This window comes from Aulostomus chinensis, chromosome 15 (genome assembly GCF_037954235.1).
Source record: "Aulostomus chinensis isolate RoL2024-O1b breed Wild chromosome 15, RoL_Achi_v1.0, whole genome shotgun sequence".
Classification (NCBI taxonomy): Eukaryota; Metazoa; Chordata; class Actinopteri; order Syngnathiformes; family Aulostomidae; genus Aulostomus; species Aulostomus chinensis.
Window position 1 is genome coordinate 12,392,501 of NC_141334.1, and position 12,597 is coordinate 12,405,097.

Consider the following 12,597-nt stretch of genomic DNA (forward strand, 5'->3'; position numbering starts at 1 on the left):
TACGACTGTTATTCAAATGGAGATCGTTAGTTAGTGGCAGAAATGACTAATTCAGTATCGGTAGATTAAAGTATTTCAACTGCTGCATACTCGTACTACTCTGCAACTGCTCTGTTCCTGCTGTATTAGGCCAGTTTTAAAAGGACTGCCAGTTTTTTTGTGATCAACATGTAACCTACCTCTATGTAGAGAGACATGTGAACTAGACAGATTTGCTCCTTTAAACGCAAATGTGACCCATTTTATCATTTGATTGATGACATCAAACACAGACTGAAAAACCCAAAACAGACGTAGGTTGAAGACAATTTAAAAATTAGATAATATGTCATTAAAATATTCAAATTCAGCATTTAAAGGTTAAAAAAAATGTGTGTACAGTGTATAATAGACAACATAAAAATGCAAACAAAGGAAATTCTTTGGAATCCGAACCTGACATCGATTGTCCAATTTAATTGTACTGTTTCTTGTGGATTTTTCCAGTGGATGTGTGGAGTTCTCAGTTCACAAATATCGGCTTCAGTCCTCTGACAGTTTTTCATTCAGTGGCAAAAACGACTTTTTTTTGTAAAGCTGAATGTTAAACTGACTCATTCTTCACAGGCTGTCAGCGAGCACAAGGTTACTGTAAAAAAAAGAAAAAAAGAAAGAAAAAGAGTTTAATCTGCGGCTTGACAGAAAATGAAGTGAGCTTTCAACAGAAAAATTAACTAATTTCAAACTGTCGGTCCATCACTTGGTGGTAGCATTGCATTTTTATTTGAAACATCTCTTAATATCTGCATCAGAGACAATCGCAGACAAATATTAGCTTGATTTCTCTTTTTGTCTGCTTAAATCCAACAGGGAGAAGAAAAGGAAGGAAACAAAATCTTGTCATCAGTCGTTCTAATTCCCTTCGCGTTTAACTCATATCACCCCCACCACCACCCCCACCACCCCATCCCCATCCTCATCCCACCCTTCGCCTCCTTTCCCTCTGCTCCGCCCCCTCCACCTCTCTCTTCTCTCCAATTTTCTCCATCCACTTTTATGTCCCTGAACAAGAAAGAAATTAACTCAGTCCATTTGTATTAGTAGAAGCCGCTGGTGCTGCTTTTGCCTCCAGTTAAAAAAAAAAACAAAAAAAACCTTTCTGCGTCTTGAGTGGGAGCTTCTTCTTATCGGCCATCTCCTGCACACCGGTTTAAACTCACTGGTTCGCTCTCACATTCATGCCATATTAGCTTCATCCATGTTGAGCTGTGTGAGTGTGCAGCTGTGCACGAGTGATTATGAGCCACTCCTGCATTCATGGAGATGGATCTTTCTAAAGCATTTCTTTTTTTAAATTCTTTTTTTTTTTTTTTTAGTGGGGAACATTTTAGATAAGTGGTTTATGCAAGTTCTCAGGAGACTGAGGAACATTCAGGTGTGAAAGACTAGCTGTGAGGTTTTTCACTGTGTTGCCATGGCGACACAGTCAATGAGAGATATATTGATTATTATTAATATTTCCCGCTTGAAGCAAGTGATTTGGAAAATTTACATTGTTACGACAGCAATGAAAAGCAAGTGGAAAATTTTTCTTTTTTTTTTCATATCAGGTCTCAATATGATCTGACCTGGTCACAACCTGCCTTTTTTTGTGTGCGTGACCTTTTCGTGCGGTAGACTCCATATTTGCTCAGCCTCTGTTCAAACACTATGTGCAGTACACAGACAAACATCCACAATAAACTAAATCCTGCCCTTTTTTTTTTTATATTCCCGAATCCGTAGAAAACATCAACCTGCCTGTTTGTTCAACCGTTTTCCTCCCCTCTCTGAAGAAGGTTTCAACAAATTGTTTCTTCTGACAGTAACAGAGTGGATCTGATTGTATCTTAGCCTGCAGGGATTCAAAATTTCATGTAATCTGCTAGAATTAATTAGAAAGGCTGTTAGTGTTGCACTCACGCAGACTTAAGCAGATCCAAACACTTGTCGACGTGAGGGGAAAAAAATGGCTGATTGATGTGTAATTATGCTTTAGTTGTCATAAATTTCTTCATAGTTTGGCATGTTCTTTAGCAACAGCCCTTTAACTTTTGTGGTGATGTTAAAGCATAAAGTTCGCAGAGTCCAGGTTTTGGGGGTTTTTTTTTGAAAAAAGGTAAAAGGATAATGCACCTGCTAAGATGGAGGCCACTGGGCTGAATCAGAGTTCACTCTTGTGTGTAATTAAGAGGCTGCACATGTGCAAAGCTTTTGCATCCACAGATACAATAACACCTTTTCTTTTTCCATCCCTGCTGCAAACGTGTAAGGATCAATTGAGAGTTAAGTGCTGCTGATGTGTGTTAGGCGTGATGCGCTGCGAGAGAGGCCAGGTGCTGCTGCTCTCCTCTTGCGTCTCTCATGTCAGATTGTACATCACCCGCTTCACTCCCCCACTGCCGTCGCCGCCGCCACCGCTGCCACCACAACCACCGCCGCCCCCGAGGCGAGAGAGAGTCAAAGTGAAAGAAACAGGTTGCCTTCTCTCCAAGGTCAACCAGCTGCCACAGTCAATGAGCCTCTTCAGTCTGTGAGTCAACAAAAGCACAGAATCACTTCCAAGCATGACATTGTCATATATAATACAGCCCCGCGACCCATCATGCACCTGAGAAGAAAAACAACTCTCTCACATAATCACCTCGTAAGCTTAGCTGAAGGCTTTTGATGGAAATCACACAACCTTTTTTTATTTTTCAACTTGTGATATTTTACGGATTTGTGTCGTTGTTGTTGTTGTTAGTTTGTTTTTCTGACCCTGTTAGCGGTCTCCCAAACACCCGTAGGCGCTGCCTGTTTGTGTTTACCCCTGCGGACAAACCTGCAGCTTCATCGAGGGTGCTATGGAAAGGACAGTGTGTCATGAGGGACCTAGCGCCGCTGTGACGCATTGTTTTAGAAACTGGATGAGTCATGGAAGACAAATCAGGGTTGGTGGCATTTGAGAAGGCTCGTCCGTTGCATTAGAACAGCGCTGTTAAATCAGCAGTGGAATTATAATGCATTCCCATGATGCCTGTTTTACCAGCACGGACGAGGAATTCATTAAGACATAATCTAACCAAATTGCCTGAGAGACTTGACAGTTAACATGTTACGATTGTAATTTGTTTTGAAGCTGTTTGTCTTCATTGATCTGGAATGCTGTCAACCTTCCTCCTCCTCCTCCTCCTCCTCCTCAAAAAAGAAAACAACCAAAAAAAACCAACCCAACATCATCTAAAAAAGTAGATCGAATCATATTTTTAGAAACACGTACACAATATAGACGCAGCACGACTATTTCAAGTCATTCATATATGACTCACCGAAGAAAATTCAAAAGCTTATACATCATCAAAAGAGCAGACAGCAAGTGTTTGTCTGCTTGGCTTTCATTTTTGATTTTTTTTTCCCACTGTGATGATTCCCAGCTTCAATTATTGGCTAATGCGAGATTTTCGAGTGTTTGACATAGTATGGATGGCAAAAATACAAACATCCTCATCATCCTCAGCCTTTATATTTATTTCCGTCCATACTGATAAATGTGCCAAAAGATTGGTTGAATATGATTGAGTGCATTCATTTAGACTTTCAGCGCACATCTCATACATTTGTCTGTATGTCAAGTGTGTGCAGGTGACAGACGCCATAAGCATAATTCCTCTCCGCTCCCCCCCTTTTTTTCCACTCAATTTCCACCTCTGTCTCTCTTTGTGTCCCGCTTGCTCTCTTTGACCACCCCTCACACACACTGCCAACGTGAGATAGCCATGTCTGTGTGTCCAGTGCAGTGTGTCATGTGTGATAATGTGTGACGTATGGTGTCACGTGCCGGCGGTTTCAGGGTTCCATGAGAAGCTACTTATAGTTATCATTTTAGGCATCATCATTATCAGCTGGAGCAGACGCCACGAGTCCCTTTGCGTCATTGTCCCCTTCTTTCCCAAAATCCCTAAAGCTCCCACCGCCCCAAAGCTACTCACAACATCCCCAACAAAGGAGGGAAGAGAATATGTTGAAAATCACTCTGGCGCTCTTTCAACATCTTTTCCCCCTCATCCGTCCTCTCATCACGGCCTGCACACCTCCCCCTTCTGTGTATCCTCTCTGTCTCCGTCCCCCCCTTCTCTATCAAATGTTCACTTCTTTTGTCTCAGCCACTCTTTCTTGTTCCATCACACTCTATCTTTCTGTGTGACACGCTCTGCCCTCGTCCGCTCTCTCCGGCCGCCATTATCTAAAGCACCTATCTCCTCATCTTTCCCTCAATTCACCCTCACTCACAGTCAGGAATGAAAAAAAAATGAGAAAAAATCACAACCTACAAAATGAATACACACACACACACACACACACACACACACACACACACACACACACACACACACACACACAGTAACAGTGTGCGTGCAAATACTCCAACCCCTCCCAAAACCTTCTCCCATGCACAGACCCCCCCACACCACCTTCTACTCTCTCCAAACCCTACCCCCCCACGCACACACCCTAATCCTAATCACACCACCACCACCGTCATCAACCCTTATCTCACTCCACCAAATCTGCTGTGACTCAAAACAATTTCCTCTCATTTGCGATTTTACTGCCCGCCCCCGCCTACACCTCCATCATCCCACCTACCCCCGCCAATAAACCCCTCTCCACCTCTTCAATACCCCATCGCTACCCATCCGGTGCAAACCCCACCCAAACGCACATGCACACTAACACAAACACATATACAAATGCACTCACGTACACACACTCTGAACGGTCGCCATTAAGAATGACGGCGCATCGTGTGTAAGCGGTGACTTGCCACTGTCATCCAGTGGAGCCCGAGAAGAACTGCAGTGTGACGTCACGGCGGACGCCGGCCCTGCTGGTTGGTGGAACATGTTTACGTGTGTGTGTGTGTGTGTGTGTGTGTGTGTGTGTGTGTGTGTGTGTGTGTGTGTGTGTGTGTGTGTGTGTGTGTGTGCCATTCTATGTGTGTGTGGTTGGGATGGGGGAGCCGAGAAATACAATTTGGTGGGTGGGTGGACCCAGTGGGCCTTGCTGCATCACTGAACCAGGAAAATGAATGAGCGCCTACGCTAGGTGTCACCCCCTTCCTCTCCTGTCGGCCTCCGCTGAATTCCCTTCTCCTCTCTGTTTCCCTTCTCTGTTACCACAAAGGCAAAAAAAAGTACTGGCAAAACTGAACTGACTTTTTAATGTTTGACGGTATGTTGCAAGGTCACATGACTGTGTTAATGAATCAGCAGCAGGAGATAGAAATGTTTATATCATTTGATTGAGATATTAGAAATCCATTCAAAGTTTAGTGAAGCAGCCCGATGTGACAGAAATTTTGAGCATTTGATTTTCAACTGGAGCAAAACAGCACCACCCAATGGGAGGTTCTCAGAACCACAGACGGAGGGTGGGACGCCTCACGGAGACGTGTCACTGTGAGAATAACACGCATACCAAGTCTGCGAGTGACGAAGTATGACGAGCATCGCGTCAGTTCTTTCTATATCTGCAGCCAACAGTAAAGTTCTGCTTTATCAGAGGGCTTTTTTTCTCCTTTATCACGATCCAAAAAAACAGGAATATATTGATTTTTTTTTCTTTTTTCTCAGACATGTTATGGTACTTCAGTCCAGTTCGGTTAAAAGAATCTAATCTATAACATTAAGAACAGGTCTTTACTTTTTTTTCAACAAGAAACTGGATGAGACAGCGAGGCCTCAAATCATAAACTAATTGAACAAACTCAAAACTCATGTCTGCTGTGTCTTTGCTGTTTTCCTGCTGTTCTTTCTGTACTTAAACCTGCTAAAATTAGCATTCTTTCACATGAGCAATACAGAGTAAATGTAAGACGAAAGAGGATAAAGGTGATGAAACCAGAGATTTATCGTCTGATCATTCGCATAATTAAAAGCAGTTACACAGAATAAGAGAGGTAAAAAAAAAAGGCACTCAGATTGCAGTCATAAGCCTACAACCAGATGAAACTGATGCCCTTGAGATGAGGATAAACATAACAAAGAGTAAAGATAACGTGTCATTCACCTGTGTCGTTTCTAAAGTCTCCTTTCAGTGTGGCTGTCATTGAAAATGTGGGTTTGAAACAATGGGAGAGTCTTACAAGTGTTTCTGAAAGTACTTTGGGAAATCAATTTCTCTACAGGGAAATTGTGGCTGTTATCACTTCCACCACCCGTCAGAGCCCGTGTTTAAAGGCAGGGTGAAGCTGGGTGAATGCTCTCTTACTCATATGAGAGGAATTCACATTCTCACACACACACACACACACACACACACACACACACACACACACACAAAAGCTTTTTCATCTCTTTTGAACTCAGGTGAAACACTTCTGATTCGTGACTCTGCAGAGAAGCTGAGAGGAAAACAATCAACCTCTTTTTTTTTTTGGTGTACCTTTTTACAGTTCCAGTATAGTGCTCGGTATTCTGTAAACTCTCACTGAAAGAGAGCAGAGTGAACAGACGCTGCCTCTGTTATTGATTATTAGCCAGGTAATTAGTTATTGATTACTCCTCAGCCTTCTTGTCTTTTGTCTGCGAGGAACTGTACTATACGTGCATCATTCAGTTTGAAAAAGAGTTCTGTGTTTCTGACAAATCTAATTTCAGAATGGAAGATGTAGCTACTAAAACTGCACGCAAAGGAGTAAATGGAGGCTCTAGAACACACCACAATGTTGACTCATGCTGCAGCTGCCTGAAAAGCATCAAGCTGTGGATGCCTGCGGACTACAAGAATGAAACAATTCTGATTTTAAAACTAGCAGGACCTGTGGTAAGATTTAGACACGTGTGTCTCTAATGATATTGACAGTTTTATTCTTTAGAATGTAATCTTTCATCAGAAATGAAAATGGGTGGTAAATAACTTCAGTAACGACTTTAACATAAGTATTTCCATCTTAACTTGATATTAGTAGAACCAAAGGTAGAAAATTAGAAAGGTTTCCCCCTCTCACTGATCCAAGCACTTGCTTTGCTGGTCTCAGAGTTCAACTGCAGTTCGGTATGTTAGTGTTGTTATTCGTCGACATTAATCTGACAGGCTGTAGTGTTAGAGGAAGAAAAAGAAGAGAAAAATCAAAGGAGCTCCTAAAAATCATTGACATTTCTCTATCATCTTAATTTCATATAGATTTGTGTCTGCGTTGTAAGAGCAACTGTTACAGAAAATATTCTCAAAGTTCCATAGAAATAATGCACAAAACCCAGCATGTACATATATCCACTATTTTCGCTGCACGTGTTGCATATTTCCCTCTTGTTTGTTGCAGCCCACGTGTGTTTCCATACTTGTGAAAAAGGAAGTGAACACAATGTTGTTATTGTTGTTGTTGTTGTTGTTTTTCAGGTCATCTCACAGTTGATGAGCTTTATGATCAGCTTTGTCAGCATGGTGTTCTGTGGTCACATGGGGAAAACGGAGCTAGCAGGGGTAGCGTTAGCAATAGCGGTGAGAGAGCGAGAGTATATCACATCCATTGTGTTTGGGTTTGAATTGTCATACATTATATGCAGATGTGGACTATTTTGATCATAATCTGTTTCAACATCAGGTCATAAATGTATCAGGTGTTTCTGTGGGCTGTGGTCTGGCATCAGCATGTGATACTCTCATATCTCAGGTACAGTCCTAACCTGTCACTTCCACGTGAGTTTGTTCTCTTGTGACACCTTGTGTTCCTTTTTTATTTCTTTTCCACAGACCTATGGAAGTGGCAACTTAAAGCAAGTCGGCGTGATTCTACAAAGAGGGGTTCTTATTCTGCTCCTAGCCTGTTTCCCCTGCTGGGCCATCCTTATTAACACTCAGCCCATTCTGCTGGCTGTCAAGCAGAGCGCAGAGGTCGCCAGGTGAACCTTTACCACCTTAAAACCAGATGTATACCTTAAGCATCACAGCTATCCAACACCATAAACCCTTTAGACACCCAGTCATCAAGTTGTCTTTTTGCTGTTGTTGTTTTTTTAATCTTCCATTAAGACTGTCCCAGCTCTATGTGAAGATCTTCATGCCGGCTCTGCCAGTGAGTTCCTCCACTGTTTCACGAAATGGTTTTTATATCTGCATCTGTTTGTATATTCAACTGAATGGTATTGCTTTATTGATATGATTTGCCCTCTTTTATTGCCCCGCGTTCGGATTCTGCAGGCTGCCTTCATGTACCAGCTGCAGGGGAGGTATCTTCAAAATCAGGTGCTTTTATACAACACCCGCTGCTGTGAAACATCATTATGAGTGAGATTTTTGTCGGTAAAAGGATCATTTTATTTATGTCGTGTATGAACACGTGAGAGTAAACAGCAGATGTTGAAACAGCAGGATTATTTTTTTTTTAATGCGGCTGTCATTAACTCACAGGGCATCATGTGGCCTCAGGTGATATGTGGAGCTGTCGGGAATATTTTAAATGCCATTATCAACGTCATTTTCCTCTATTTCCTGGATCTGGGGGTTGCGTGAGTACAACCATGTCTGCCGTGTATTCATTAAGTGACTCATAATCGATTCTAATTGCTCCAAACATTTTCAAACGAATGAGATTTTGGGATCTGAGTAGGGTTAAGGCACACTGTTAAAGCCAGATAATCAGCAGAGAAACTTTTTAGTAGACTTTTGGTCTGAGAAAATGGAAATAAATATGTGTTGTTTTCTGTTTTGTTTTTTTTAATCCTCTGGACTCCACCAAAGTGGATCTGCAGCCGCTAATGCTATCTCACAGTACTCCTTGGCGGTGTTTTTGTTCGTGTACACCACCTCCAGAGGTCTTCACAGGGCTACATGGGATGGTAAGTTGAGGGGACTAAACCAGCGGGGATGACTTTTCATTTGAAAACGTACGTCCTAATAGTTTCTTGAAAGACACCAATAGAAATTCTCTTGTAGTATTTAAACATTTGCATATTTTCAGATTTTTTTTAATTTATTGCTGGCCTTCTCTGCACTGACAAAAGTATCATGGGATATATTTGCAAACATAAAAACAGCTAATTAAATCTCTATCATTTATGTCACTGTTGCTGACTTCCTGTGACAGAGTTTTGGCTTTTGTGCATCCTGGCATTTTGTTATTTGATGTTAATTGGTTGCATGATGGAGTGAGCATGTGCATGCTACATTTGGCAGGAAGCCCACACAGTTGTGGGCAATTGAGTTAACTGGAATGTATAAATGGAAATGAAACTTGCTCTCTTTCGACAGGCTGACCTTTCCTGTTACGCCATGACGAGTTTCACATTCGTGTCTCAGCCATAGCTGGCCATGATACACAGATTCACGTCCCCTCGGGAGGAAATTGGTGACCTCTGACCTTTCATGTGGCAAAATAATTTGGCCAAAGCAAAACTTGCTAACATATCAAGGAAATCAAAAGCAGCTATGCATTAGCATGTTAGCAGTGTCCAAAATGCTATTTATGCTAATGTGCTCACCTTCAGGCTGCTTGCTGCTTGTGTTGCTCAGTGGATGCTAGTTTTTTCTCCGTTCTTCATCATAGAACCTCAACGACACATCATCTCACTGACAGTTCCTCCCCTAACTAGCTGATTGTTCATGGTTGTGTGCAACATTCACGGGTTCATTGTGCAGGTTGGTCAGGAGATAGTCTGCAGGAGTGGGGTCCCTTCTTCTGCCTGGCCTTCCCCAGCATGCTTATGCATTGTCTGGAGTGGTGGTTGTACGAGATCGCTGGGTTCCTGGCAGGTGCCATCAGTGAGGTGGAGCTGGGGGCTCAGTCTATAGTTTATGAGCTGGCTGCTATCGCTTATATGGTAATTCCCTAACAGAATACATTGGTCTTTCCTTGTTGTTGAGGTACTTAAATTAATGTAGCCTTTTCTAAAAATGTTCAGATTGATGGACCTTTTAGAGTAATGTAAGGTCACTCTTATCAGTTTATTCTCTGTGAATCACCATAAAGCATTAGCTCCAAAGTTTTTTGTGTTAGTTTGAAGACTTTACAATCCCAAAATGACTTTTGGCTGTGAAATATGGAATAAAATGCTCCCTCACACTGTTTTCAATACTTGTAATCTGGGATCATTGATAATAACAAAAATTCATGTGATGGCAAATGATAAACTGTGTGCGGTAATATATAAATTTCTCATTATGCTCTGCACTTTTTTTTGAAGTAAATACATGTGACATTTGCATATGAGGATGTATAGTAAGTTTGACAAATGATGTTGCAACACGCAAGAAATGCATCAAACTAACTTGTTGCATTGAACTCTGTAGTTTGTGTGAGTACCAGTTTGACCTACAGGACAATGTGGCCAGGAAGTGAGTATTGTTACTTCTTTCATTCTGTCCTACAGTTTCCTATGGGGTTTTCTGTTGCTGGTAGTGTGCGGGTTGGAAATGCTCTCGGTGCTGGAAACACGGAACAAGCCAAGCTGTCCAGCAAGGTCGTCCTCATCTGTGCATGTAGGAATTGAATAAATAGACATAAAACATCTGCGATAAAAACCTCAGAGAACAAGCTGTGACACTCCTCTAACAGCCCTGTGTTTGGTATCTCCATTTCAGTGATTGTCTCAACTTTCATCGGGACTTGTATTGGTGTGTCTGGAGATATGATCGGTTACATTTTCACCACAGAGAAGTAAGTATACCTTTGTCGCACTTCTGAGTTAATGTGGACTCACTGTTCCTTGACGGTTAAGTTTGAGTTTGTTTCGGTAACACATTAAAGCAGTAGTAATGAATGATTGGCCAAAATGCATTGTCATGTTTGTTTTATCAAACTCACTCACCTGGGTTTGTCAGAAATCAACAGCCCATTTCTTTTTTCCCCTTTTAGAGACATTGTTCAGAGAGTGTCAGACATCATGAAGATGTATGGTTTCATCCATGTCACAGAGGCCTTTGCGGTGACAACATTGTGTCGTGTAAAGTCATTCCAGCGCTGAAGCAAACTCAAGCAGCAGAGGCATTCAATTTCCTGTGTCTTCCCTCCACAGGGTGTGACAGGAGGCATAGTCAGGGGAGCAGGGAGGCAGATGATCGGTGCTCTGTGTAGCCTGGTGGGGTTTTATTTCATAGGGTTCCCGATCGGAGTGTCTTTAATGTTCCCTGCAAAAATGGGCATTCTTGGTGAGGACAGGTTAAATATTTATGATTCAGTCCCATCTCATTCCAAAGATACAGTTAAATTAAAAGACGGCGCTCTATTTGTCCTGCAGGGCTGTGGTCGGGGTTTTTAATTTGTGTTTTGCTTCAGTCCACATTCTTTATTGTTTTTCTGTGCAAACTGAATTGGAGAAAAGCTACTGAAGAGGTGAGTAATCGACTGGAATGCTACTACTTCCCGTGAATACAGTGTAGTCATATGCGCACCAAAATTATGAAAAAAGATACAAATGATTACGTTGTGGTTTGCAATCTTCCTGACCAGGCGCTGGTAAGAGCAGGAGTCCACATGACAGAAAGAAACAAGATCTCAAGGATAGAAAGTAAGAGTAAATCTTGGTACATCTTCTGTTGGGAAACTGAACCATTGTTAACTGTGTTTAAACTGTCCCCCCACACAGTCCCGGACTCTGGTGAGAAGCAGGCCCAGGTTCATACTGGTCTAAACAGTTTTTTAAGCCCTCAAGAGGAGAAGCTTGAGGATGGTATGGTTCTGTCGGTTGGGCAGCTGGTGGTGCGACGCGGCCTCGCTGTGGTGCTGATGTTGGCCATCCTAGCTGCCGGAGTCCTCACCAGCGAGCTGCTCATCACACTGTTAGACGAGTGACCATTATTAGAGCAAACGGCTCAGCACAAGAAGATATAGTGAACGAGTTTGGTTCCTCCAGCATAAATGAAACCTTGTGTATTGTAATAAAGCAAGGGTGAAACACACATTTCTTGGTAAAACTTCATGCACTTTTATTTTCTTGTGGCCTGTGAACTTTGGATGTTAGAGTTTTAAGTGGAAATGAAACAAAATTGCCCTTTATACCACGTCACAGCAAATCGCTGGTTATTTCATACGCAAAATCTGTAAGGGAAAAACAAATTCAAAGTCCAAACATGTCTTCTCCTTCTTTGAAAGTAAAGTGTGTGTGTTCATAGGCTTGAAGCAACCAATTTCAAAAAATCGAAAAACAAACATTGTAGTTCACGTGCAAATTAAACTGTTCCATTATGCATCCTTCTTGCTGATGTACAGCTAACAGCCAACCTGAACCTTCAGTGCAACAGGCTAGCGCTGTGTATGGTGACTCCGCCTCCATCAGTGTGGGATTAAGCTACATCTCAAAGCCATCTTATTTGGATTGATTTTATATCTTTCCACCATTACGGGCATATCTGATTCACCTGGAATGCTGTGGACGAGAAGTGATTGGAAACAAAGAATCAGCCTCCGTCTTTTAGTAGAGATCCATTTTAATGATTTAACTGTCATTATAATCAAAGAATTTTTCATTTAGCTATCTCCTGAAAACAATGCATTAACATAACATTTTGCGATTTTCTCATTTATTTTATATATATATATATATATATATATATATATATATACATATATATATATATAAACACACACACACACACGTA

At 41.7% G+C, this 12,597-nt stretch overlaps 1 protein-coding gene across 1 annotated transcript; it reads left to right on the forward strand.

The window, feature by feature from the left end:
• Positions 1–4,713: 4,713 nt before the first annotated feature.
• On the forward strand, positions 4,714–11,791 carry LOC147248721 (multidrug and toxin extrusion protein 1-like). Its single transcript, XM_086179101.1, has 17 exons — positions 4,714–4,891; positions 6,660–6,825; positions 7,402–7,503; positions 7,607–7,675; positions 7,756–7,904; positions 8,035–8,077; positions 8,203–8,247; positions 8,413–8,510; positions 8,743–8,840; positions 9,640–9,821; positions 10,371–10,479; positions 10,582–10,657; positions 10,856–10,925; positions 11,016–11,148; positions 11,238–11,332; positions 11,450–11,507; positions 11,586–11,791. The coding sequence occupies exons 2-17, from the start codon at positions 6,661–6,663 to the stop codon at positions 11,789–11,791; spliced, it is 1,698 nt and encodes a 565-aa protein (XP_086035227.1). The 5' UTR covers positions 4,714–4,891; position 6,660.
• Positions 11,792–12,597: the final 806 nt, after the last annotated feature.